Source organism: Phytophthora sojae (genome assembly GCF_000149755.1).
Source record: "Phytophthora sojae unplaced genomic scaffold PHYSOscaffold_5, whole genome shotgun sequence".
Taxonomy (NCBI): domain Eukaryota; phylum Oomycota; class Peronosporomycetes; order Peronosporales; family Peronosporaceae; genus Phytophthora; species Phytophthora sojae.
Genome location: NW_009258119.1, coordinates 2,880,019 through 2,905,536, shown reverse-complemented (window position 1 = coordinate 2,905,536; position 25,518 = coordinate 2,880,019). Strand labels below are relative to the sequence as shown.

Below are 25,518 nucleotides of genomic sequence, written 5' to 3'. Positions count from 1 at the left end.
TATCCACTCTACCTTAGTACTGAGCCATATATCATCGACCAACAGTTTAGAATGGAGAAGACAATCGTATCTCGAAGAGATAACAGCATACAGAGCTACAAATTGGCACTAACTAGGATGCAACTGAACGTGCCTCGCAAATCATCAGATAATACATGGTAGCCACCACTCGAAATTTCAGTCGCTTACTACTTGCTCAGTTTTGTGCGATGGTCGATGTATTTATTACTGGTTACTAAACACACCTTCTAGTACACGATAATGCCATCAGATCTTTGTCTAACGTCGCGAGTATCGCCGTGAGGCTGGTTCCTTTGTCGCCCCATACAAAGTCCAAGTCGTATCATTTGTAAGGGGTTTTGGTTAATATAGGATTTTGTATGGGGATTAGCTGTCCATAAGTTTTGTCATCTGGGCAGAACCAGTGATTTGTATGTGAGCTACCTGAAGAAGCGCAAAAGCGCGCGTGTTAGCAGCGTGCAGATTTTTATCAGCGTGTTCTGCAACTCTAGTCCAAACCGCACCTTAAAACGATAAAAAATGACGAAGTTACAGCCACTTTTGGTGGTGTCCATATCTTTTTGTCGTGGAGTGTAGTAATATCTGCTTGGACAACTTGGTTGTATGCTTGGTTATGGTCGCGGAGTCCAAATTCGACTACCCTGTTGGTGAAGCATAAATAACCGTGGTCCACGGCCTGGGGATACACACTTGTCTAGTTATTTTGGTTGAGCGTTTTCGTATCGTAACTACTGTACAGTAAATTTTAATAACAGTTCAGTTAAATTACAATGCACAGCCCAAATGCCATCTTACCGGCTCGACTTTGCGTTGCACAGCCTGCGACACCCCAAGATGCATGCACTGGATGTGGCCCACGAGATGTGCTGCTGTAGGCTACAACCCTCCCACTACAGCCCCTCTCAATACGCGCACCCTTCTTTTTACCGGTGTATGATTTCCAAGTACTACTACCAGTAGTATTCAACTACGCAACTCGAGTACCAATCGTGCTCAGTACAGGTGCTCCATACTACCCGATGTGGCTTCACATACGCATCGCCCCTGTCCTAAGCGAACCTCAATGTACGTTCTAATCGTTAGGGTTAGCTTCATGGCCAAATGATTAGATTCTAAAATTTAGTAAATAGACTAGATCATCCGACTCAAAATATGTGCTCGGCGACGCGCCCGTCTGCATATATTGTGCAATAAAAGTCATTTGCCTTATGCTCGAGCTTCCTTGTATATTTGAATACCTTGTGGTGCGTTGATGCGAATCATGACATGTTCTTCGGTCAATGTGCTCGCTATCCGTCTATGATTAGCGTGCTTGGCACAGCAGTTTTGCATCAAACATATGTCGATAATATGACTCTCTCATTGGTCAATACAGAAATTCGCTTAGGACAAAACTTCGCTTGGGACAGGGGCGATGCGGTAGCCAGCCTGGACACCAATGTGTAATACAGCATTAAGCCTATGTACGGCTGGAGATGGATATCTGCAGGGAGTTGGTGCATCTCCATCTCCAGCTTGTTCGCTACAACAGAGCGCATCTAGGTAAAATTAGCCAATCACAGTGCGACTCGCTCTCCTTCTCCTTACTTTGCTGTTCTTCGTCGGCCGGGAACACTGTGCCAGAGACACCGGACGCGTGGCAAGATGGACCAAGCTGCCGATGACGCTCCGAGAGCTGCGCCTCCGTTCCCGTCAGCCAGTGGCGACCTCGTGCTGGCTGCTACCAGTTTGGACATACCTGCCTCTGATGTTGCTCTTGCCCAGACTGTGTATGCGACACCGGCCACTACTCAAACGGAGCTGGATGCCCGCACTTCCTCGCTGGCGCTGCCGCATTCAGAGACACCCAGCCAGCTTTTTGCGCTCGGAGTTGTAGCTGCGTCAGCCCGCAACCAAGACTCACATCGCCGCGTTGGGAATCAGAAGAAGAAGGCCAATACTGGTGAAACGTCTATCGCTACGAAGCAACCCTCCTTTGCGTGGACGACTGCAGCAGCTGATGCCCTGCTGCGGGCTCGTTTTGACACGGCTGCAACTTTCTTTTCAAAGCTATGCTGCCGTACTTTGGCAGCAGCAAACAGAACACCTTGATCTCGTAGTAAACCGGCAATACGTAGGAAAGTTGGCTTGGTGCAGCGAAGATTGTCTTCAAACCAACTTGCATACGCGGCTGACTGTAGCATGGGCTCAAAGTGCAGTGAGGTCACGGTACGAATCTGTTCCTTAGCTGTGCGGCAGCTGAGCATGTAGCAACCAGTACAGCTTCCTCTTCGTTCATTGTGTGTGCGGCTGAACTGCCTCAATCTCCAGCTACTTTCTCCTTCTCCAGCTCTGGCAGCTCCTCCTCCAGCTCTGGCAGCTGGAGGAGGAGACGGGGTAATTCTCCAGTTGTCACGTTGTGAACTAAACTATTTTGACCAATCAAAAGACAAGAAATAGAGTTGATGAGAGGTCATCTCCAGCTGGGAACACGATGAATTCAAATCTCGAGACACTTAAGTACAGTAATCGTGCGTTCAACGATGGTGGAACCATGATGATGGTTATTCTCTGATATTACTGTACTGTACGTATAGGAGGAGTCTTCGGTTTGACTTGGGATCATGAGGAGAAACTACTTCGTCGTATGAACGGAGTCGGGGCGCACGTACTACAAACTAACTACTCGAGACACGGCTTTGGTTACTTGCGATCGGCTCCAGCACTTTTTCCCTGTCAGTACCTGTTAAGTGTAGTGCGGGCATCGTTTGTTTTCTGCTTGCGTACTTTCCACGACTTGGCCTGCTCTTCTTTCGAGCAGAAAATAATCAGGCTATGAGAATTGGGATACCTATTAGAGCCAGCGATTAATCCTTGGGGTTGGGGTCATCGTATCGTGTAGGAGATGGCTTGAGGATGTGACTCTGCCTCTCGCCCTGCGCAGCCGTCTCTCCACAGGAGAAGGGAGCTTCAGTGCGCTCAGCCCCCATCGACTCTCACTTTACAACTCGCGCTCCAAGCCTCAAGCCACCAACCAACTACCCAGGCTTCACTATGCGCCTGAGCTTCGTCATCCTCGCGGCCATGGCCAGTCTCCTCGCTAGCTGCGATGCGGCATCAACGTCGGAGCAGACCACGCGCTCGACGATGACCTCCCCTGGCGTGGTCGGCGATACTCCCAGATTCCTGAGGAAGCAAGAAGCGCACGAAGAGCGAGGACCTCAATTGCAGAAGATTGATGACCTTCTGGCGAACCCGGCGGCCGCTAAGGCTCAAACGGTGGCCAAACTGAGCAAGATCGATTCTGCGATCTGGAAGGAGATCAACAGCCTACCGAGCGCCAAAGTAACAATCGACCTCTGGAAGCAGGCTAAGTCGAACCCGACAGTAACAATCGACCTCTGGAAGCAGGCTAAGATGAACCCGACCGTTGTTGCTAACAACCTGAAGAAGTACCCCAGTCTCTCCCGGGAGAGCGACTTGTGGCAGACCTGGAAGCTGTACGCAGTGCAGTACCTGCGCCAGCACCACTCGCTCAACCCCACTGTGTAAGCACCCTCGCCTTCGTGAAGCTTTGTGGACCCAGCATATAGCGCCGCCATAACTTTTCCTTGGGCTTGAGATTTTGCCGACCAAATTGCAGCAGCCAGCACACACCAGTACAACAACTTTATTTACCACGTTGGTGGTATTACACAGACTTATTGAAGGTTACGTGCAGGGGCTACCCTCGATGCGGGCTTCTGTTATCCGTGCAAACTACATACTCGTAGTAGGCTATAGAGCTATCTTTCTCACCTCCGCCGACAACTTTATTGGCAATACTGTTAGTGAACGTAGTATTCAGAGCATCTCCACCGGTCGTGAGTAAAACTAAATTTTACCCCTTTTCTGTCAATATTTGATAATAGTTTTAGTTTTGTGCAGCTCCACCGGTTTGAGTAAGTGCTGAGCAAATTGCTCCATTTTTACGCAGATCAAATTTTTGCACAAGTTTGCCAACGGAGGAGGCTTTGAGTAAAAGGTTGAGTAAATGTCGACCAGCCAGTAGTAGGTCCAAGTCAAGGGTTCTAAGCAGCGCAAGGGTCACAGACCGCAGTGTCGCCCTTGCTACGTCATCCCTGGGTCTTCCTCAATGGGCTGCCGGGACCGTTTTCATCTTTATAGGGCTATACAGCTAGGACTCGCCGTCCCCATTGCTGGCGCCGAAAGAGCTTTAACGCGCTCGCTGCGAGTCTCAATGGCCGGTGGGGCTGCGCACTGTCTTTAGCACGGTTGTGCCGTAGGCACGGATCTGAGGGCAATTTGCTTTTAGTTTTACTCAGCACCGGTGGAGATGCTCTCAGTATTTACTACGACGATTTGTGTTCGCGTGTAAGAATGTGACGATTACTGGACAAGAGACCCATGCCGCAACAAATCTGGAAATACGGTGAAATAATGCTTTGATCACTGACTTCGTTGCATCCTTCGTAACGATTTTTTTTATTGAGGGGCATTATGGTCACTTAAGCAACTACTCCTTCGTAACGATGGTGGGGCGACGAGATACCATACCTGAAGAAAAGCGACAAGGAGGCGTCACTGGCGGCCCGGCACCGATTGAAATGAGAGTGGAGATGCGAGGTGCGGCAAACAGCTACGATATGATGGACCTGGACACTAGGTCCCGCTTGAAGAGTAAATAACCCATTCTACAGCAAATTCTAAAGAGCACCGAAAAAATAATCGGCGGCCCCGTCGGCAGACGCTTACATAGTCTTCGATGAACAGTTATTAGATGCGGCAAAACCCGTTCATTTTCACCTTCATGTTTTGGAGTCAAAAGACGGATTAACGGATAACTTTTGAAGTAAGTGGGTAATGAAGAACAGGACACGCATCAAGCGCGCAAGTTTTCAGTGAGGTACATTGTTGTCACTAAACATTGTGCGCTAACGGCATGAAGCTCCTTCAAGAAAGTATCAACCCTAACTTTACCCAAGCATGAATCATTTTACAATTCGCTAAGAATTCACATAACACATTTCGAGAACGCCACTCAAGCTGCTATTGCCTCCGTTGAGGTCGTTCGGATCTCCGTTACGAGGTTTTTACTGCTATGTGGGATGGAGATCGTCTTCTTGGGCATCCAGCTTGTTATTGCCACCCGCCATCTAGGGGTGTCAGCTATTTATCAGCTCGCCTTCGTTCTCAGACCGCAAAGAGAACTCGATCCAGCTAAAACTCTCCAGCTGACGGTCGACATTTTGACCTACCCACTGGTTCACACAGGCAACGGCATCATTCTCCCCTCGCATCCTGCTAAGTGAACCTACAACAACAACTACAAATAGCGAGACAATGTACTTAACGATCAACCTCAAGACTGATCCAGGCTATTTTTTCACTCTCTCGTATCGTAGCCTCATCAAATTATACTGTACCAGTCGACACGGAAGCGCATGACTGCAATAGCGCCTTCGCTCGTGAATCCTCCGCTAACAAGACTGCGTGTTGCTGCCGGTTGTGCAAGCGTTTTACGGCAAATCGGCCACTTTGCTGGTCGATTACCAGGCCAGTCCTCCGTCAGCAAGCTGGACGCGTTCGAGCGATTCCGTCTAGAAACCTCATTCGTACGCGTACTATCCATCCTTATCCTGGCTCCGGTGCTATGGCTAAGCATAAATCTGCTACTGGAGTGCATCCCTTTAAATGACCCGTCCACTGGGTTTTGGAGGTCGGGCTTCTTCCAGTTGCGCATGGGATTGGTCTCGGTCTGCAGTAGTATCGCCCCAGTGCTGCTCAAGTTGAACTGCGTCCCCGATTTCCCCATGATTTCAATGCGAGCGATTGCAGTGTACACGCTCTTCCAGACTGTGATCTGTTTGGGCACCAATGTCGTCATTTCGCTCGCCTTTGGAGCATTTCCCGTCCCTTTCAGCCAGTTCACAGTCATTCTCCCCATGGCCATCAGCGGCCGCTTCATCTTCTTCCACCTCGTACCTGACAACCCCGAATTCCACGCTCTAAGCGATAAAGTGAACCAATGGCTCGGAATGGAGACTCTCCCGATCCTTGTTTATCCAGTATTTACTGCCGTCTTCACGGTACTCACCAGAGGTCCGCCAATACAGTATCATATTGGATTGCACCTGACACGAAGCACTAATAAACACTGCAATTTCTTAGCAAACAATAATAAAAATTCCCGCAATTTATATTGCAATTTATATGGTGCGCCTGGCAAGTCTACCCCTGCCACTGATGCCGGTAGGAACCCCAATTGGAATCACCGCTCGGTAATCGACCGGCCAGCTTACACCAAGCTCAGCACGTTCAAACTCACTGATGAGAGCTTGAGGCAGGTCAACTGCGGGCTGCCATGTTAGCTCCGCATAGCCCACCCAGCCAACAAAATAATAAGCGGCACCTGCTGGATTAGTTTTTTTCGCGTAGGTCGCGTCTACTGTGCAGAGATTGGGACCTTCGCCGAAGTCGGATGAGTTGTCTTCTAACGAAGTCGTATCACTCTCGTCCACGGCTGGACGTGGACAGCACCATGGCGTCGACAGCGATTCTTGTCGGAGAACTTCAAGAGGGGCTGGAAGAGCTTGGTGGCGTGCCTGCCGGTCGCGTGCCCGCTTAGCTGCCGCGACAGCGGCAATTTGCTTGAGCCTCTTGCCCTTCTTCGGCATCTTTGTTTTTCCCAAGTGCATAGCTAGCTACTAGTAAGCCAAGAATCTAAGGTAGACGTGTGTTGAAGTGCGTACTAATTGGCTAGCTGTTGTAGAAGTATTTCAAGCAGTATATTTTTACCCTCATCAAAGGTAAGTTGAAGATAAACGAGAATTGATCTATAATTATTTATTTCGGGCCGACCATATCTTTTTATAGGGGGATACAGGTCAAGATAGGCATACGCTCGATATGAAATGCATCTTCTTCATCAATATGCCTCTGTCGAGGCTGGGAATACCTGCGTTGAAAAGCGGACATAATTGGTTACATAACTACGATTTGACTTGGATTGAAAATACAGCATTAGTGTCGTGCCATAATTTCAAAAAATTCTAAATATATGAGGAGTGTAAACTTCAATGTTAGGGATGGTCTTATTGAGTTATGTAGCTAGAACGCTCCCCACTATCAATGCCTCTGCTAGTTTAGCTACCCTGCTGCTTGCTAACTCGGGCTACTGTGGAAACGTCCCACATGCCGCGGTTGACCCGGAGAAACGCCAGCTGCTCGAAGTTGGCCGGAAGCATAGATCGACGGTGCGGTGTCAATACCAGCTTGCACTGAGAGAAAAGCCGCTCGACTGTGTTTGACCTCGGAGGAACCATTTTCACGAGCGGCATGTAGCGTGTGGTACTTGGCGCTTGTTTCCTCTTCTTTCCCTTGCCTAGGAGCAACATAGTCGCGTAGTCTTCTTCCCGCTCCTTGCGCTTCTTTCCTGTGGGTTGTGCCTGCTCGAACCGCCCCAAAGCCGCTGTCTCCGCGGACGATAGAGCCGTGCTAGAGATGACCTTGACAACACCCGATTCGAATGCAGGCGTATGGACGATCTTGGCGGTCGACTTCAGATGATCTGACAGGACAGGGTACTCCGCGATGAGGGAGTCGAACATCAGGCGTACCTCTCCCATATCGGTGTCCTCGCGCTGAAGCCGCTTACAGACGCTCTCGAACTTCTTGAGGTGCTCAAATAGCGCGACCAACTTCCGGTGCTTCCCGCCGGTTGGGACCATTTCCTCCACGGCGTTGACCGTCTTGATCTCTGCGCGAATACGAATGTACCTCTCCACCATTGTAAACGTCGAGGACCAACGCGTGACGTTCCGCTTGATAGGGACGAGATCGGTGTACTTCTTCAGCTCGGCACGGTTGTTTTCATGACGAAGTTCCACCATAAGGCTGTTGACTTCGTCCAGTAAGTCGCCATACGGCTCCGTGAACTTGTTCACAGCCAGGTTGAAACGATGACTGGCGCAGCCGACGAGGGGGATACCCATCTTGGTTACAATGGACTGCTTAGTTGCGCAGTCGTCCCCCACCAGAAACCCCACCATGTCGCTGGTCATGTCGTACACATCCAGGATGTTCTTGAACAGCTTGATGTGGGCGTCTGACGTCTGATCGCCATCTTCAAGGAGAGACATACCAAGTAGCGGTATGCGCAGCTTACAAGCTGTCTCGTAGACGGCGTAGAGAGCAACATAGTGAATGCCAGCGTGGGTCCAGCCGTCAAACATCAGGGCGAAGAGCGTTCCCATCTCTTTCCCCAGCTTCTCGCCGACTTCAATTGCGACCTCCTCCATGCACTTCTTGACGGCCTTGGCGGTCACAGGTCGGAGCTTGCTAATGGCCCGAGTTAGTGCATCTTCGACTTCGTGGACGCGCATGTTGCGTTCGATGATCCAACGGACCCATTGGAAGAGATGGCTGGCTTCCTCTGCGACGAAGCCGAACGCTTGAAGAGGTCGGTCCGAGCTGGCCTGGAGCGATGCGTACGTTGCCTCGTAGCCAGCGTGCTTCGATGCCAGGTGTGCCACCAGATTGGAGTAACCTGACCCAGCCAACTGTTTGCGCACGCTGTTACATAAGTTGCAGCTGAAGAGGCCTTGGCCACGCGAGGTGTAGAAGAAGGCGGCGAGTTGCTTGTTGGCGACCATTGCTATCCTGTGGAAATGGAGATACGAACTGCCAGTGGAGCCGTATTTGCAGGCTGCGGAGTTGGTTGGAGCACGTCTCCAAGCCAGTCATTTGCCTTGGGCGAAATGCGGTGTGGTTAACGCTGTTTTTGATGTCATCGGAGGCTGGAGATGACGCCATCAATAGGAAGCTTTGTACAAAAACTATAGGAGTCCAGCCAAGGCACTTCTATGGAATTTATTGTCAGTAATTGGGCCAATTTAATATTGTACGGGGACTACTCTAGCCCAATAATAAAAATTAATATTGAAAAACTGATTATTTATTGTATTGCACTATTTTTTTCCGACCTCTGGTACTCACGCCTTCGCAGCAGATCTGGGTCTCTCTGTTGCTCCCCGTACTCAAACTCGCAGTTGGTCCGTTGCCAAGAACGACGACGACCTCGTTGGGGTCATCACGTGCTGTGTGGGCCATTTGTACCACGTGCTCTTCACGGCCATGATCCTGCAGAACTCAAAGTCGTACGAAACGATGGCCGTCGTCGCACTATTCAACACGGCGCAGATGCTCTTCAACTGCAGATACATCCTGGCTGACGCCAAGAAAATTAACGAAACTAGTGAGAGGATTATAGCGAAGGAGGAGGAGGAAGCTGACACGGACAACTTACAGACAGCGTTAACTTTCGCTCAGGAGCTGCGTATCGCCCAGAACTTGCACTGGCGAACTCCTTCGCAGTTGTTGTCGACGTATCTCGGGTATCGAGGTGCTGAGTTCATGGAGTTACACAGAGAACTGCTACGAGCTGCCTCCATGTATAACGCGGTCTACGTCTACAACGCGCCTAAGAATGCTACAAAGCGAGGCCCTCGCAGTAACGTTGGAGCTCCCACAGTTATCGCAGTGCAACGAGCGTCAATGGCACGAATTATGCCGTGGAATGGCGATGGAATTAAGCCAACCAGACCAAAGTCCGACCGGGTGATTCACCTAAAGCCTCGCTCCTCTGTCGTGAAGCCCCCGCGATCCAAGAGCGATCCTAGCGCCTGGAGGCGTGAAGAAGGGCAATCCGCGAGGAAAGAAGCTGTAATTCATGCGGTTGCCTCCACTTTTCACCAGTCCGAGATGGTTCTGCTCCGCTCCTACGGCAGCATTTCCATGACGCTATTCTACGGTAAGAACGTATCAATGCCTTCCTTTGTTGCGTTTACTCTGACGTACCATCTATATGTAGTGGTCTACTTGCAGGCGGTCTTTCACCTCAAGAATCGGCACTTTTTCGCCACTTTCGCCTACTTGACGACCCCCGAAGCCTTGGACACAACGATCCACCGCCTTCTGTTACTTGCGCCATGGAGAGCGTCTTTTTTGCCATCTACCTTGCGCTGATTCGACGTCGACTAGGAGTATCGGGGATCTACCAACTCGCGTTTGTGCTGTGGTCACAAAGAGTTCCAGTCCAAGCCAAATTATATGTGACCATCGTGATCCTCGGCTTCCCACTTACGCACAACGGCAACGACATCATCCTCCGCTTTCGTTCATTCGAGTAAACAGCATTACCACTAAATAAGAGTATTTTTAAAATAATAGTCAAGTCCGTGTCTTGAACAACGAAAACCCTTGTCAACTTAGTCGCATTTGAGGATAGCTCGCTCTAAATCGAGGGGCTACTACGAATTGGCCAGTCCACTCTGTGCGTATGGTTGGCATCTCGCCATGGTTGTCGTCGCGACAACTTCCCCCGACTCTAAACCCCTCGATGAATCTCCACTAAATCAGCTTGGTACGCGGCTCGGCTCAGCAGCTCGATGTTTGTGCTTCCTCTGGACGCGTCTTCCCGGCCAATACACGGCGAGTAAACTGGACGTGTTCGAGCGATTTCGGCTCGAAACTCCGCGCTGGAAGGTGATTGTTATCCTGATCCTCACACCGGCGCCGTGTCTTTTGGCCAATTTGCTGCTCGAATCCATCCCATTAGCTGACCCAGCCACGGGCTTCCGACACTCGATCGCGTTCCAGATCCGCCACTTCTTGGCGAGCGTCATCCAGACCATGTTCCCCGCGTTGGTCAAGAAAGATTGCGTCCCAGACTTCTCCACGGGTTCGTGGAAGTTGGTGGCCGCCTTTGGGGTGATCCAAGGACTTATCGCTATCAGTACGAACGCCATCATTTCGCTCTCTACGGGGGTTCACCCCGTTCCATTCGCGCACTTCACGCCTTCCATCCCCATGGGGGTCCCGAATTGCCCGAATTTCGAGCGAAAAGCAGCCAAGTGGACTATCGACTCGGGATGGAAATGCTGCCAATCTTTGTGTACCCGATTTTCACGGCCTTGTTTATGAGTCTGCCCCCGGAAGAACAGCTCTGGTTATCGCTACTGCTTCCGGTGATTAATCTGGCCTTGAGACGCTGGTTCTGGCTGGTCTCGAGGAGCGACGGAGACCTCGTGCACGTCATCACTTGCTGTGCCGGTCACCTGTACCACATCCTCTTCACGGACGTCATCCTCCAGAACGCCAAGTCGATACAAACCTTAGCGGTGGTGGCACTCTTCAACGTCGGCCAAATGTTACTATATTATGAAGGGCGCGGCAGCCATCGAGCACGTCAAGCAGCAACTTACAGGGGAATATCTTGATAGTCTCACGGAGAATACCGCGTACAACGCTATGCGCTTTGCTAATGAGAGCGACGTGGCCGCTAAACTGCACGCGCACCAGCCGTCCGCATTGCTGTCGACGTATCCAGGATACCACGGCAAGGCGTTCGTACACAGACACAGTAAACGCGTCCGCGGCAGCTCGTCCCTCAGCTTGCCGTCGCTGGCCCACGTCAAGAGGCTGAGTATCACGTCTCTCAAGCGAATTCAGCAGGACGGAGGCCGCAGCCGATCTGATTCAAAGACACTATCTGGTTCGTGGTCCATACAGGGCAGCGGACTGGTGCAGGTTCTCCCAGCGAGTGACAACAATACATCAAGTCAACGGCATACAATTTCGTTGGATGCTTCTAGCCCCCAAAACCAGCTTTTGGTGCAATTCATCGACACATTGGAGTCTACGAATGTCCCCTCGAGTGAACCGCAGTCAACTATCGCTCGAGAAGTGTACGTCCAGCGCGTGGCTTCCACGCTCCACCAGACCGAAATGATCCTCCTTCGCTCCTACATCACAATATTCGCGACCTCGTTCTATGGTGAGTTTCACGAATTCTTGTAGTTTTTCGTGGGATTTCATTGACAAAGTTGTATATTCTCGATATAGTTATCTATCTCCTGTACATCCTCGAGCTCCCAAACCATCCGTACTTCGCCGCGCTCGTCTCCATTTCGAGTATCGCTGACATTGGCAAGACCTCGCAACGTCTACTGTTGCTGTGCGGCATTGAGATCGTGTTTCTTAGCTTCTACGTGGCGTTGATCCAACGTCGACTGGGGATTTCTGCTCTGCACCAACTCGCGTTCGTGCTACACTCGCAGCGCGTCCTCGTCCAGGCAAAGTTCGTGATCCTCAGTCTCGTGATCCTCGGATTCCCACTCGCTCACTACGGGAACGGCCTCATCTATCGCTTAGGATCAGTATAATACAAGAAATTGATCCTACACACTAATGTTTAGAACGTCTTTGGGTTCTCATGCCTTAGTTAAACCTAGCTTTTTATTTTGTGTCTACACCCTGCAGCACCATCAATTGACCTCACCTCAAGTCACACTGTCATGGTTGCTGTCTCACCAGCGCCCTCAGATATTCAGCCCTCTCTACGACCAATCCACCCCGTGTTCCGAGTCTTCAAGCCTGTGGCTCAATGGCTCCGAGTGTTCGCCGGCCGCCTGCCTGGAGAGTACACCGTGGCCAAGTTGGACGCGTTCCACCGCTTCCGACAGCAAACGTCGTGCTGGCACGTGGCTGCAATTCTGCTCTTGACGCCGACCGGCTGCTTAGTGGCCAACGTGGTGATCGAGAGCATCCCGCTCGCAGACCCCGCCACGGGCTTCTTCGGCTCGCTGCACTTCCAGATCCGCAACTTCCTGATGCGACGACTGTCACGCTGACCTTGATCACGACCAAAGTCTCGTGCTTGTCCCATCTCACAGCTCGATCGTGGCGATTCATTTCGGGTACGAGCTTGGCTCTCGCAGGCGTGGCCCTGGCGACCAACGCAGCTATCGCGGTCATTGCAGACATTTTCCCTGTCCCCTTCACGCAGTTCGCTCCAACCGGACCCATGGCAGCCATCAGCCGCTTGATCAACTATCGGTTCTTGCAGACACCCGAGAACCGCGTGCGTCTCCAGCGACTGGACCGGTGGCTGGCGATGGACCTGGCGCCGATCCTCATCTACCCGATCTTCACGGCCGTCTTCATGGCCGTTCAGTCGACTCAGCAACTGCGGTTGTCACTGCTTCTCCCAGTATTGAAGCTCTTCCTGCGGTACCTGCTGTGGCTGGTGGTGAGAGAGGAGATGGACCTTGTTGCAAATATGGTGGCCCTCTCCCCTGAATGAGCGACCTAGTAGAGAAAGCCCCAAATAGTGCGGTGGCACGATGCAGCTTGAGGAAGCGGGAGTTGGACGGCTTGCCGGACTTCGACGGAGCGACAAGCCGGGTCGATGACAGCAGATTTTAACTTGTTTGTTGCTTAGCGGTATTTTCTCGAAGTGAGGTCTCCTTCCCGCTGGCGGCAGGAGACCCTTCGCCATGGATCTTGCCGTTGCGAAACGGACTAACTCCGCCACACGACCTCCCTCAGAGAGGACGTTCTGCTGAATTGAAGTAACTCTGAATGCATGTCACTTGATGTTGTACTTGTTGTTGTTTCTTGTTCTTGAGTCTTGCTGATGCTCGGCTTGGCAGATTGTTGGCTCTTCGATGGAATTCTCTGATCAATCCTGGCACCGAGAGCAGATTTTCTGTCGGCTCCCACGTGATGTCATCGTCTCGGACTACCCACTTGCACTGATACTCTTCGACACCTTTCTTCGAGATGCGATGGCCCATGATGGCCTCGATCAAATGGCCTTCGGAACCATCCTTAAGTCGTACAGGTGGAAGGGTCGTGTCGCGACTGACACCGGATTTGTCCTTCAGGAATTTTTTCAGGACCATGGTGTGAAACACGGGGTGCAAGCTCAATTCGTTGGGCAAATTGAGCTTGTACGCCGATCCGTCATGGTGAACTTCGATGACCTCGTATGGTCCAATCCACCGAGCCGCACATTTTCTTCGGACTGCCCCAATATTCGCAGGAGTCAGATTTTGAGTTGAGATCAGCACCATTTCACCGACTTCAAACTTCTGCTCCCGTCGACCTCTGTCGTACAGCAATTTCATTTTTTCTGCCCCTCGCCGCGCTTTAGCTTGTAAATCTCGCAGAATCTCTTGCTGGGCTGCCACAAATTTGGTCGCTGTCGCTGGAAGCTTGTCTGGCAGGTGCAAATCAGCAGGTAGGCGAGGTTCATAGCCCAAGTCAGCACGGAATGGACTCATCTGGATTGTAGCATGATATTGACTGTTGTAAGCGAACTCTCCCAGAGCTAGGTGCTTGTCCCAGTCGTTCTGGAAGCCGCTCACATAGTGACGCAGGTAAGTAGCTAGCACAGCATTGAGTCGTTCAACTTGTCCATCCGTCCGCTGATGGTGAGCTGACGCCATCTTCAGCTTTTTTCTCAGGATCTTGGCACATGCACTCCAGAACTTAGACGTAAATTTTGGATCCCTGTCAGATACGATATCCACAGGAAGCCCATGTAATCGCACGTACTGCTCCACAAACAACGCAGCTAGCTCTTCAGTCGTAATTGTTGATGTTGTCGGGATAAAATGCGCTCTTTTCGTGAGTCGATCGACGACAACGAGAATAGTGTCTTGCTGTGTTATTGTAGCTGGAAGCCCCGTAATAAAGTCCATGCCGATTGATGCCCATCTCCGCGTTGGAATTTCTAGAGGATGCAAGAGCCCAGGAGATTTTCCGGGGCGCCGCTTGTTGCGCTGGCACGACTCACAGGTTGCAATGTACGCACGTACAGTCTTGTGCATCCGCTTCCAGTAATATCTAGCGTGGATCTCTGCGATCGTTTTCTCTACCCCAGGATGTCCCGCCGTAGCAACATCGTGGTACTCCCAGAGAATAGTATTGCGCATTTCAATGTCATCAGCTGGAATCGCAATTCGCCGAGATCCGTCAGGTTTGTAGTGATATACCAGCATTTGTTCCTGGTCGTACCTCAACTTCTCCGAGCTTATTTCGTTGAGAGCTGCGTCTGTCCACCCCGCTCGGCGTTGCGACCGCCGAATCAACGTTAAGAGCGTGAGGGGCTTGAGACGTGATACAGCATGCATCTGCTTCTGCTTCTGCTGCTCAAAGTCGACCTCGAAATCCGGACGACGACTGAGTGCGTCCGCTACGATATTGGTCGATCCAGGGATATACTTAAAACGTAAGTTGAACTCGGCTAGCAGATCGTACCAGCGGCATATCCGTCGATTAATCTTTTTCTGGGTCAGCACCCGCTCAAGCGAGTGGTGATCCGTTTCGACGGTGCAGCCTCCATCCACGAGATACACTCTCCAAATGTTTAGGCAGTGGATAATGGCCAGCATTTCCTGTTCGTGAGTGGGATAATTGAGTTCTGCAGCCTTCATTTTTCTTCCGCAGAACGCGATCGGCTGCTCGACCTCCTTCTCTTCAGGAGCCCTTCTCTGCATTTGATATAGAACTCCGCCCACTGCGAACCGCGACGCATCCGTCCTCAAGTAGAAAGACTTGCTAAAATCTGGCAACGCGAGCACTGGTGTTTCGCTGAGAGCAACCTTGAGCTGTTCAAATGCCCGGACGCACGCTCTCCGCCGACCATACAAGGTGTCTTTTCTCCTTGCTTTTGATCATGTTAAACAATGGAACATTAATTTCCGAGTAGTCCTTGCAGAATCTCTGGACATACACGGTCGTGCCCAGGAAAGACTGCAATTCTTTGGCTGTCTTTGGGCGTGGCCAGCTCCGAATCACGCGAACTTTGTCGGGGTCAATCCTAACTCCACGTCGACCGACAAAATCGCCGAGGCACGGTATTTCGTCGGAGCACAGCGTCGACTTCGCGAGTTTGAGGTAGAGTTTCTTGTCTCGACAGCGCTCGAACACCTTTCGAACTGCAGCGAGATGTGACGCCAGGTCTGGCTCCTTGGTAAACACGTACAAATCGTCAAAATACGTGGCCACGAAGTCTCGCATGTCCTCAAAGATCCCTTGGACAATGCGGTTAAAGGTTGCAGGCGCATTACTGAGTCCCATGGGCACTGCGAGATACTCGAACAGGCCGTCAGGCGTTTGAAATGCTGTGAACGGAATATCCTTCGGACGCATCCGAATTTGATAATACCCCGAGAGCAAATCGAAACAACTGTACCAGTACGCCCCACTCATGCGGTCGAGAATGACGTCCTTGCGCGGCATCGATGTCGATTGTCGGACTGTTCTCGCGTTCATAGCCCTGTAATCATGAACTATGCGCCACCCAACCGGTTTCTTGATGCAAAACGTTGGGGCCGCGTGAGGAGACTTGCTCGGTCGAATCAGCTCTGCTCTCAGCATTACTTTCGTCCACTCGCGCAGCCCACGTTCTTGATCAGGACTCAGCCGCCATTGCGCAGTATAAATCGCTCGTTGCGGGTCGATTACCTCCATCTCGTGCTCACCATGCTGAGGCGGGCCGACAGGAAGTTCATCACGGAAAATGGTTGGAACAAACTCTTTTAGAAGTCCATAGCCTGGATTATCTTTGAAGCTGTCCATATCCGTCGTCTGCTGCCGCTGAGCTTTGTCGGTTTGTTTCTTGCTGACTCCGTGAGCTGCCCCGCTACTCCCAGCTTGCTCATTTAGGACTTCCTGGTAGAGTGCGTTAATTGTCTCGGGTGGGATGAGTGCGATGAACTCCACGTCTTTCTGCCGCACGAGCTTGTCAGCTTTCTTGAAATTAATTACCTTCGTCATCCCGAATCGTCTGCAGTAGTGATAGCTTCTACCCACGTGCTCGCTCTTCGGTGATGACTGCTTGAGGACTTCTTTGACGAACTCCTCCTTTGTATACACGCGATCTGTCTCCCAGTCGATAACAGGATTCCGCGCGCGCTTCCAGGGTACGCCCAGCATCAATTCGCACTGGTTAGGAATGTGACAGAGCTGGAAGTCCGCTGTATAACCTGGGATATTGTCGACCAAGACTGTCAGCTTGATCGTTTGATTTCTAATCGATTCCGTCTTGCCGTTTGCGTAGGTCAGCTCCATCGACCCCATTTTTTTCGTACTGACCCCAGTCCATTTTCTCCGCATACAGTCAAACCTGTTTATATGATCCTCTCTATTGGAGCCATGCCGTTTATTTGATGCAGGCTTTGTCGCTACCAAATATTTCACTTAGTTTTTGTATGATCTCTGTTTATATGCATACAAGGTATATGAATCACATTTTTGAGGACCAAATTAGGTCTCACCTGTTTATTTGATTCACACTGCTCACGGCCACACACTCTTCAAAGCACCACTGCTCAACACTCAACGCCTACCGCAAGCCTTCTTCGCTCGCCATGTCTCCTCGCACCTGTCTGACGCTAGAACAAAAGCTCCAAGTGCACCTAAAGCTCAAGCAGAATCCTGGCATGAACAACCCCATGCTCGCCGAGTGGATCTACGCAACTTTCAAGGCCCGGGTCAGCCGTGCCACACTCACCCGACTGCGCAACCTGCCTTCTTCCTACTTCAGCCACGTCGATCTGAGTGCGACCAAGCGGCGCCGAGTAAAATTCCCTCAGTTCGAGCGGGAACTGAGGGAATTTTTCTTTCAGAACGAAGCTAAAACGGCGATGGCGGACGACGTGCTCCTGCTGAAAGCGCATGAGCTGGCGGAGCGCTTAGGCATCAATGCCACGCAGCTCCGGCTAAGCAACGGCTGGCTTCAAAGCTTTAAGAAGCGCAATGAGATCCGCTCCCATACGCTACACGGCGAAGGTGGCGCTGTAGAAGCTGATGAAGTGCGAGATGCGAGGCTAGAGCTACAAGAGTTGGTGGCGCAGTTTACACCCGAAAATGTGTTCAACTTCGACGAAACGGCGCTTTTCTATCGCTTAGCGCCTAATCGAACGCTAGCTACGACTATTCGCAAGGGCAAGAAAAAGGAAAAGCAACGTTTGACTTTGGCCTTCTGCTGCAACGCGACTGGCTCCGACAAGCTCGACCCAATAATCATCGGTACGGCCAAGAACCCGAGGTGCTTTAAAAAGGGAGCGGCGATTAAAGGTAAACGTATATTGTACAAGTCCTCCAAGAACGCCTGGATGACATCCGTCATTTTTGACGAATGGCTGCACCTCTTCAACATGAGAATGGCGGCCGCCAATCGCAAGGTCCTACTTCTAGTCGACAATGCTTCATGCCACAAGATTCTACGAAACCTGACTCATGTGACTGCTCACTTCCTCCCTCCTAACATGACATCCGCCGTACAGCCGCTGGATGCAGGTAAATATTTTATCTATATTGTGGTGTAGCCTAAACTAACCAACTCTATTACGGTGTTTTTTTATTCAGGTATTATCCGGTCGTTCAAGGCTCGGTACCGAAAGTATTTTGTGCGGTGGTGTTTGGATGCACTTGAAGCTAACATTACACGCAAGCTCAACGTACTGGAAGCTGTCCAATTCTCCATTGATGCTTGGGCGGGTGTGACGCCAACGACAATTACAAATTGCTGGGTCAAGACTCGCATTTTGGGAGGAAAGATGCTAGGAAGGACCCGTGCTGACACGGATTACATTGAGGAGGTATCCGGCAACGAGATGGAGGAGTTAACGGAGATGCTATCGAGGTGGGAGGGCGCTGTTAGCGCTAGTGAGTATCTGGCAGTGGACGAAGACGTTCCTGTGCACGAGCCAGATGTGCTAGTGGACGAAGCGGCAGGAAGTGATGCAGTTTCGCAGGACGAGCAGGAGGAAGAGGAGGAACAGGAACCCGCAGTTCAACCTGCCATTGCTCTGAGACACTGCATGGAGCTGGCTGCATTTCTGCTGCAATGCGGAGAGCAGACTGATAGAGAACGAAGATCTTTACAGACCGTGACCGCTTTGGTTCGAGAGACTACGGTGAAGGCAAGCGGCAGCAAACTATGCACGATTTCTTTACGTGCACCACATAATTGTTTTAACTGAGTCCATTTTATATGAGTGATTGTAGTAGATGGTCACCAACAGGGCCTCATATAAACAGGTTTGACTGTACTACATTGAAACTCCACAAAAGTCAGCACCTTCGTCAAAGAATGTCTTCGCAATCTGAATCTCGTCTTCACGAACGCAGCTAACGTTTTTTATCAAATACGTTGCTGGTAGCGGCTTCTCCTCGGTACGCCGCTGGAAGTAGAACGAATTAGCCTCCGTACCAGGGTCGAAGACCCAATTCTCGCGGCTAATAGTGGCTGTGTTTGGCCTTAGGACGCCATCCCTAAGGCCAGCTAGTTTAAATCCCCCTTGAGCTTCGCAATGTCGCTCTGGATCATGCTGAGAACAGACCACAGCTTCTTTTCCTCGCATGCAGCGCTTGTTTTGGATACAGCCGCAGCACCTTTGCCCTTGTTCTTGTTGTTGTCTTTGAGCCATTTCGGCTTCAGCTCGGGGTGTAGCATCCAGCAGCGCTCTTTAGTATGCCCCTTCTCCGTGCACCACGACGACGTGCACTTTGCTGCGTCCATGTTCTTATCCTGCTTTGGAGGGAAGGACTTGCTGCTTTTGCTGCTTTTATCATTCGATCGAGCGGCTTCGCGTGGGTTCAGCGTGCGCGGGGCTTCAATTAGCTCGTCTAGCGTGTCGAACGACTTCGTCTTGAGAAGATGCAGCAGTTGCACAGACGATAGTCCCTGTTTGTATCGAAGTATCTTGATGTACTCAGGGACGCCTGCCGTGCGTGCTAGCCGGCGAAATTCATCGTTGTACGTGTCCAACGAACGATTGCCTTGCGCGCAGCTAAATAATTGAGCCACCAAATCTTCTTGGTGGGAGCGTGTCACGAACCGTTGCTTCATCTTGCGGATGATGTGGCTCCAGCGCTGTTCGCCGTGATATTCCCGGAGAAACCAGTCCTTTGCTTTCCCTTGGGTGTGGTTCATCATAAGTTCTCCGACGCGATAATCGACCTGCTCCTGTTGAAAATATAGGCCGAACGCTGCGTACCACTTGATCATATTGAGGACATAGACTTCAATATCCTCACTTGTTTCACCGCTGTAAATTGGAGCTTCATGTAGTCGGATGCAAGTCGCTAGTCGTGTCTCCAGCTCTTTTCTATCGTAGACCGGCGTGTTGGGAGGCATACGCCCAAAGACGTCCCACTCCGCACCTGAATTCTCGTCCATGCCCGTGACTACAGGAGTTGCAGAACTTGCGGCTGGCATCGTGACTGCAGGACTTGCTGCTTGCTGCCCCGTGCTGGTCGTGTTGGCCGATAGCAGGTGCACTTGTTGCCGCAAGGTAGCCACCTCCGACTGGAGATGCGTGATAACAGCTTCCTGTGTACTTTGTCGGGTTTCATTTTGGTGCGCATATTCTTGAAGCTGCTCGATCACTTGCTGCAGCAGCTCCTGGTTTGCCCTGATCTCCTTGTAGTTGTCCTGTTGCCGGTGCTCGGTGCGATTTGCCAACTTCGTGACGGAGTCGAGCATGAGACCTTGGTCTCGCTATAGATCGTTGATTGTCTTCTCCAGACTTCCCAGACTACCCAAAACAGCTCGCACTTGCGCGATCTCATCGGCTCGGAGCTCTTCTTCCTCACCCACGCTGTTGTAGTCTTCAACGTCGCCTGCTTCCATCATAATAACCTTCGTGGAAGGCTACAATGTTGCAAATATGGTGGCCCTCTCCCCTGAATGCGCAACCTAGTAGAGAAAGCCCCAAATAGTGCGGTGGCACGATGCAGCTTGAGGAAGCGGGAGTTGGACGGCTTGCCGGACTTCGACGGAGCGACAAGCCGGGTCGATGACAGCAGATTTTAACTTGTTTGTTGCTTAGCGGCATTTTCTCGAAGTGAGGTCTCCTGCCTGCTGGCGGCAGGAGACCCTTCGCTATGGATCTTGCCGTTGCGAAACGGACTAATGAGGAGTAGCGCCCTCGCAGAAATCTCGCGAATGCGATCTCGCACAAACTCGGCCCGTCTGGATAGCGGTCGCGCCGAGCAAATTATTCCCGGTTGTTGGAGTGGCGTATCTTCGACATACAGGCCCAAGTCTTCGCCGGCTTCGGAGTTGGGGGTTCTTGTGTTAACGCTTGTTCCTTGTCGTGGGGCGTCGAGCCTTTGGCGTGCGGCGTTATCGGGCCGGCGTTTCCTCAGCGTTTCCGTCGGGCGTGCGGCGTTATCGGACCGGCGTTTCCTGGGGCTTGTGTGGCGTTATAGGGCCTACAGGGGGGTCTTGTGCACGGTGGTTATCAGGCCAGTGCGGTCCTTCGCCTAGGCAGCGCGTTATCGGGCGCCCACCTAAACGGTATACGTTTAACGTGCCTTTGATCCAGCATGGGTCTGTGGGGGGTGAGCACCCGAACCAGCAAACGACGGGGGGCCGCGATATCGAGGCGGCTCTACTTGCCGGCGCTTGGTGGTTCCCCTGGAACCTCGGAGAAGACGGGAGGTCTTTGTGGTTCAGAGAAATTTCGGGACTGAGTCCTTACCCTATCCTATGCCCTAGCTACTGGCTACTCCGTACTACTGCTTGCTAAGCCTATCGTCCTGTGCCTATCCCTACTTCTGTCGTGCTTGCACTGCCGTCATTCAACCTGATTTGCGTGGCGTAATCAAGATCTTACCTCGACGCGTTTTGGTCGGCGCGTTTTGCTTGGCGCGTCTTGCTCGGCGGGTTTTGGTCGGCGGGGATTAGGGTCGACGCGTTTTGCAGAGACGGGGCGCTAGTCGACTCGTCGGATGGTTACGCGTCGAGTTGGACTCTGTCGCTGTGTCTCGCGGCGCATCACCCGCGTCGACTTTCCGTCGACCTCTGCCGCGCGTCGCCCCCATCAATCGCGTCGCGTTTCATCAACTGCGTCGAGTTCATCATCCGCATCCATCAGCATTCGTTTCGGCGCCTTTGTTCACCGACACCGACGTGCCCGCTTCCTCCCTGGGCACTACACCACACTAACTCCGCCACAGACCTGGTGGGCGCCGCCACGTGCAGCGTCGGCCACCTGTACCATATTTTATTCACGGTCATGTGTCTGCAGAGCGCAAAGTCCTTGAAGGCGTACGCCATCGTCATCGCGGTCAACACGCTCCAGATGCTGCTCAACTGTCGAGGCATCCTCCAAAATGCGGACGAAATCCGCAGAACCTTTGAAGCACTCCCGGAATTGCCTGGTCATGAGGCGGTCACGTCTGCATTAACCATCGCGCAGCAGGAGAACGTGTCCAAGCTGCTGCATCGCAAGCGACTATCACGGTTCTTCTCCTTATTTCCAGGCTACCAGCACGAAGATTACGTCTCGAAACACCAGAAACTTTTACAAAGTGGGGGTCGACGCTTCTCCTCCAGAAGCCTCCGACACAGCAGCGTGCCGAATGTCCCGACAAATTCAAGAGTTTCTGGATCCGTAGCCTTTATCACCCGAGCGTTCACGAATATTGTCCCTTCGAAGCGGTCGAGCCGGAAGCCATCCGACGAATCATTTATGACGGAGCATTTGACAGCTTCCTTTGCGAAACACAGTGAAATCTCGCGGATACACAGCCGACAAGTGTACGAGTCCCAGAGCGACCTCACGCGTCAGCAGGAGCTATACGTTCGGCAAGTCACGTCGGCGTTGCATCAGACTGAAATCGTCCTGCTTCGGTCCTACATCACCATCTTCGTGTTGCCGTTCTACGGTTAGTGCGAGGTTTGCTCTGTTGTGCGGTTGGTTGGCTACACTACCTGACGTGTCTGATTCTACTGCAGGACTGTACCAGGCACTCATCTTCTCGCTGCCCAACCGCCGATTCTTCGTCACTATGGCGACCACCGCCACGTTCGACGCAGTGGCCAGCATGATCTTCCACATGCTGGTGCTGTGCACTCTGGAGCTTTTGGTCTTGGCCATGTGCATGATCCTCATCTCCCACCGATTGGGCTCCTCAGGGCTGCAGCAACTCGCGTTCGTGCTCTGGTCCCAGCGAATCCTCATCCAGGGCAAGTCGTTCACGTCATGTCGAGACCTCGCTCGCTGAAGGCGCTGCCATCTCGCAACCACTTGATTTCGTCCAGAAATTCCATGGTCAAGCCACGGTCGACTGCGTCTCGGGAAGAGTACGTTCGAAGCCTCACGGTGGCTCTGCACCAGACTGAAAGTATCTTGCTGCGCTCGTACATTACCATTTTTGCGACCACTTTACTTAAGTACACGGTAAGTAAGCTTCAGAATTACATGGAAATTGTTTTTTATAACTAATATTTTACTAATGGCTGCGTCTACCTCCGTCCACAGTAATCTACTTCATGTACATTTTCGCCCTGCCTATTCACTCGTACTTCATCACTCTGGCGTCTGTTTCGACTTTCAGTGAGATCGAGCGACCGTTGATGCGCCTGGTGTTCGTCTGCGTTCTCGAGATTGGCTTCTTGTGTGTCTATTTGGTTTTAATCCGGCATTACAAGGAGTCCACGGTTTGTATCAACTTGCGTTCGTACTACGATCGCAGTGGGTCCTTGTCCAGGCAAGGTTTGTCATGTTCTCGGTCATGATTTTCGGATTTCCCCTCGCTCACTATGGAAACACGCTCATTTACGGCCTCAGTAAGCCTGCCACTTAAAAAATATTAAAATCTGCTTCATTATTCTTAACCAAATTGTCGTTGAATGCTACGACACGAACTTGAATTCCTAATTCTTTGATGGCATACAGGATAAGGTCTCAGTCCAATTCTCCAAATAGAACTTCGTTGCAGTCGTCCTTAATTCCTGATCCCTTGTCAACATTTCTGTCGCTAAAGAGCGCGCAGATCGTCAGTTGCGCTTTCGTCACTGGGACCGCCTAACATTATGGTTGCAGTGGTCCCAACAAGTGCAAAGCCTCCCGTATCGGTATCGTATCCCTGCTCTCGCTTCTGTCGCTCTCTTCGGAAGATCTGGCGTTGGAGACAAGCTTTCGTCGGTCGTCTCCCTGGCCACTACACAATCGGGAAGTTGGACGCATTGCAGCGCTTCCAGCTCCAAACTTCTCGTTGGAAAGTGGCTTCAATCCTTATCCTGTCACCAATCCCGTGTTTAATGACGAACCTGGTGATCGAAGCGATTCCACTCGCAGACCCAAAGGAGGGGCTTCGACGCTCGTTCGCCTTTCAAGTGCGCCAGTTCCTCACTACCAGCATCCAGAATTCGATCTCTGGACTGGTAAAGAAGGACTGCGTACCGGAGTTTCTCCCTGGATCCTCGGCGTCGTTGATGGGTTTTGGCTTAATCCAAGGCATCGTCAGCATAAGCACGAACATCGTGATCTCGGCATCTTCAAGTCTTTATCCTGTCCCTTTCTCGCTATTCACACCTGTGATTCCCATGGCGATCGTAGGGTCGATGATCTGCTACCACCGTCAGAGATGGGGGCCAGAACACGGCGCTTTCCGAGCGAAATGCACCAAAGTAGACAACCGCCAAGGCATGGAGTTCCTCCCCATTGTCGTTTATCCTGTATTCACTGCCGTCTTCATGTCACTCCCGCCCAACCAGCAATTGGCGCTCTCCATGCTCCTCCCGGTGATTAAACTGGCGCTGCGTCGATGGCTCTGGCTGGTCTCAAGAGACGACCAAGACCTCGTGGGGGTCATCACCTGCTGTGCCGGCCACTTTCACCACATCCTCTTCACCAGCGTCATCCTCCAAAATGCAAAGTCCACAGAGACTCTGATGTTCATTGGAGCGTTCAACATGCTGCAAAAGCTCTTCAACTGGCGCTACATTCTGGCCACCTCTGCAGCTCTCAACGATACGAAACAGCAGCTCCGTCGCGAAGGGTTCGACTTTATGACCGACGACGTAATCGCAGCCACGTTAAAGTTTTCCCGGATTGACTCTGTCGCTATGAGTTTGCACTCGAACTCCCCCTCGGGACTGCTATCTACCTACCCCAGGTACAGCGATGAGGCCTCTATTGCAAGCTACAGCGGCGTGTTCCAAGCCTTCGAGTCGCGTGTGGCTTTATCGAACTGTATCGTACAACCTCGAGCATCAACGAAAGGGCCAAATGGATTCGTTAAGATTATTCCCGGAAATGTTAAAGGTAGAGGTAGAGCTACGTCCGTCCTGCGCCAACAAACTCTGTTAGAACTGCAGGCGTTCAAACTGCAGGCTTCCTCGATGAAAGTTGTCGCGGAAGCCAAAACTTCGCCGGATTTGCGGGAACTTTACATCAACCACGTGACCTCGGCTCTTCATCAGACGGAGATCATCCTGCTGCGGTCGTATATCACAATTGTCACGACGTCGTTCTACGGTAAGTAGGCCGTGAGTACTTAATATTCTCCCAAACATTTGGTTCTAATCGTTGTTTTGGACGTTGCGTAGTATTCTACCTGTTGTTCACGTTTGCGATGCCCAATCGCGCGTACTTCGCCACGCTCGTGTCATTGACAGCCATCGCTGAAATAGGTACGACTTTAAGGCAGCTTCTGTCTCTGTGCGTACTTGAGACCGTCTACGCAGGCGTTTATCTCGTTCTGATCCGGCGTCGACTGGGAGTCTCGGGACTGTTCCAGCTCGCGTTCGTCCTCCGCTCCCAGTGGATTCTGGTCCAGGCCAAGTTCCTGACGCTGTCACTCATGATCCTCGGCTTCCCACTCGCTCACTACGGGAACGGGGCCATTTACAATCTTCATAATGGTTAA

General features: G+C 51.6%; 12 protein-coding genes across 12 annotated transcripts; 8 read left to right on the top strand and 4 right to left on the bottom strand.

Annotated features, from left to right (window-relative positions):
* Positions 1–1,940: 1,940 nt before the first annotated feature.
* On the bottom strand, positions 1,941–2,267 carry PHYSODRAFT_505518 (hypothetical protein; the record flags this gene model as incomplete). Its single annotated transcript, XM_009530682.1, has 1 exon — positions 1,941–2,267. One exon carries the CDS (start codon positions 2,265–2,267, stop codon positions 1,941–1,943), a length of 327 nt encoding a protein of 108 aa, XP_009528977.1.
* Positions 2,268–3,054: 787 nt separating this feature from the next.
* Avh1b-113 (Avr1b-1 avirulence-like protein) lies at positions 3,055–3,552 on the top strand (the record flags this gene model as incomplete). Its single annotated transcript, XM_009530681.1, has 1 exon — positions 3,055–3,552. One exon carries the CDS (start codon positions 3,055–3,057, stop codon positions 3,550–3,552), a length of 498 nt encoding a protein of 165 aa, XP_009528976.1.
* Positions 3,553–5,343: 1,791 nt separating this feature from the next.
* On the top strand, positions 5,344–6,024 carry PHYSODRAFT_315664 (hypothetical protein; the record flags this gene model as incomplete). The annotated part of the gene is made up of 3 exons (XM_009530680.1): positions 5,344–5,396; positions 5,573–5,981; positions 6,022–6,024. 3 exons carry the CDS (start codon positions 5,344–5,346, stop codon positions 6,022–6,024), a joined length of 465 nt encoding a protein of 154 aa, XP_009528975.1.
* A 1,121-nt stretch (positions 6,025–7,145) lies between these two features.
* On the bottom strand, positions 7,146–8,141 carry PHYSODRAFT_505306 (hypothetical protein; the record flags this gene model as incomplete). Its single annotated transcript, XM_009530679.1, has 2 exons — positions 7,146–7,373; positions 7,509–8,141. 2 exons carry the CDS (start codon positions 8,139–8,141, stop codon positions 7,146–7,148), a joined length of 861 nt encoding a protein of 286 aa, XP_009528974.1.
* Positions 8,142–8,351: 210 nt separating this feature from the next.
* PHYSODRAFT_506342 (hypothetical protein) lies at positions 8,352–8,654 on the bottom strand (the record flags this gene model as incomplete). Its single annotated transcript, XM_009530678.1, has 1 exon — positions 8,352–8,654. A coding segment is annotated over one exon (303 nt), but the record flags the coding sequence as incomplete, so codon positions are not given.
* A 1,702-nt stretch (positions 8,655–10,356) lies between these two features.
* PHYSODRAFT_507373 (hypothetical protein) lies at positions 10,357–10,983 on the top strand (the record flags this gene model as incomplete). The annotated part of the gene is made up of 1 exon (XM_009530677.1): positions 10,357–10,983. One exon carries the CDS (start codon positions 10,357–10,359, stop codon positions 10,981–10,983), a length of 627 nt encoding a protein of 208 aa, XP_009528972.1.
* Positions 10,984–11,909: 926 nt separating this feature from the next.
* Positions 11,910–12,224, top strand: PHYSODRAFT_509024 (hypothetical protein; the record flags this gene model as incomplete). The annotated part of the gene is made up of 1 exon (XM_009530676.1): positions 11,910–12,224. A coding segment is annotated over one exon (315 nt), but the record flags the coding sequence as incomplete, so codon positions are not given.
* Positions 12,225–17,495: 5,271 nt separating this feature from the next.
* Positions 17,496–18,836, top strand: PHYSODRAFT_507059 (hypothetical protein; the record flags this gene model as incomplete). Its single annotated transcript, XM_009531887.1, has 2 exons — positions 17,496–18,150; positions 18,220–18,836. 2 exons carry the CDS (start codon positions 17,496–17,498, stop codon positions 18,834–18,836), a joined length of 1,272 nt encoding a protein of 423 aa, XP_009530182.1.
* Positions 18,837–19,876: 1,040 nt separating this feature from the next.
* PHYSODRAFT_407397 (hypothetical protein) lies at positions 19,877–20,341 on the bottom strand (the record flags this gene model as incomplete). The annotated part of the gene is made up of 1 exon (XM_009530675.1): positions 19,877–20,341. A coding segment is annotated over one exon (465 nt), but the record flags the coding sequence as incomplete, so codon positions are not given.
* Positions 20,342–21,186: 845 nt separating this feature from the next.
* On the top strand, positions 21,187–22,869 carry PHYSODRAFT_259988 (hypothetical protein; the record flags this gene model as incomplete). Its single annotated transcript, XM_009530674.1, has 4 exons — positions 21,187–21,301; positions 21,820–22,105; positions 22,394–22,530; positions 22,601–22,869. 4 exons carry the CDS (start codon positions 21,187–21,189, stop codon positions 22,867–22,869), a joined length of 807 nt encoding a protein of 268 aa, XP_009528969.1.
* An 811-nt stretch (positions 22,870–23,680) lies between these two features.
* PHYSODRAFT_506118 (hypothetical protein) lies at positions 23,681–24,229 on the top strand (the record flags this gene model as incomplete). Its single annotated transcript, XM_009530673.1, has 1 exon — positions 23,681–24,229. A coding segment is annotated over one exon (549 nt), but the record flags the coding sequence as incomplete, so codon positions are not given.
* A 974-nt stretch (positions 24,230–25,203) lies between these two features.
* PHYSODRAFT_507572 (hypothetical protein) lies at positions 25,204–25,518 on the top strand (the record flags this gene model as incomplete). Its single annotated transcript, XM_009530672.1, has 1 exon — positions 25,204–25,518. A coding segment is annotated over one exon (315 nt), but the record flags the coding sequence as incomplete, so codon positions are not given.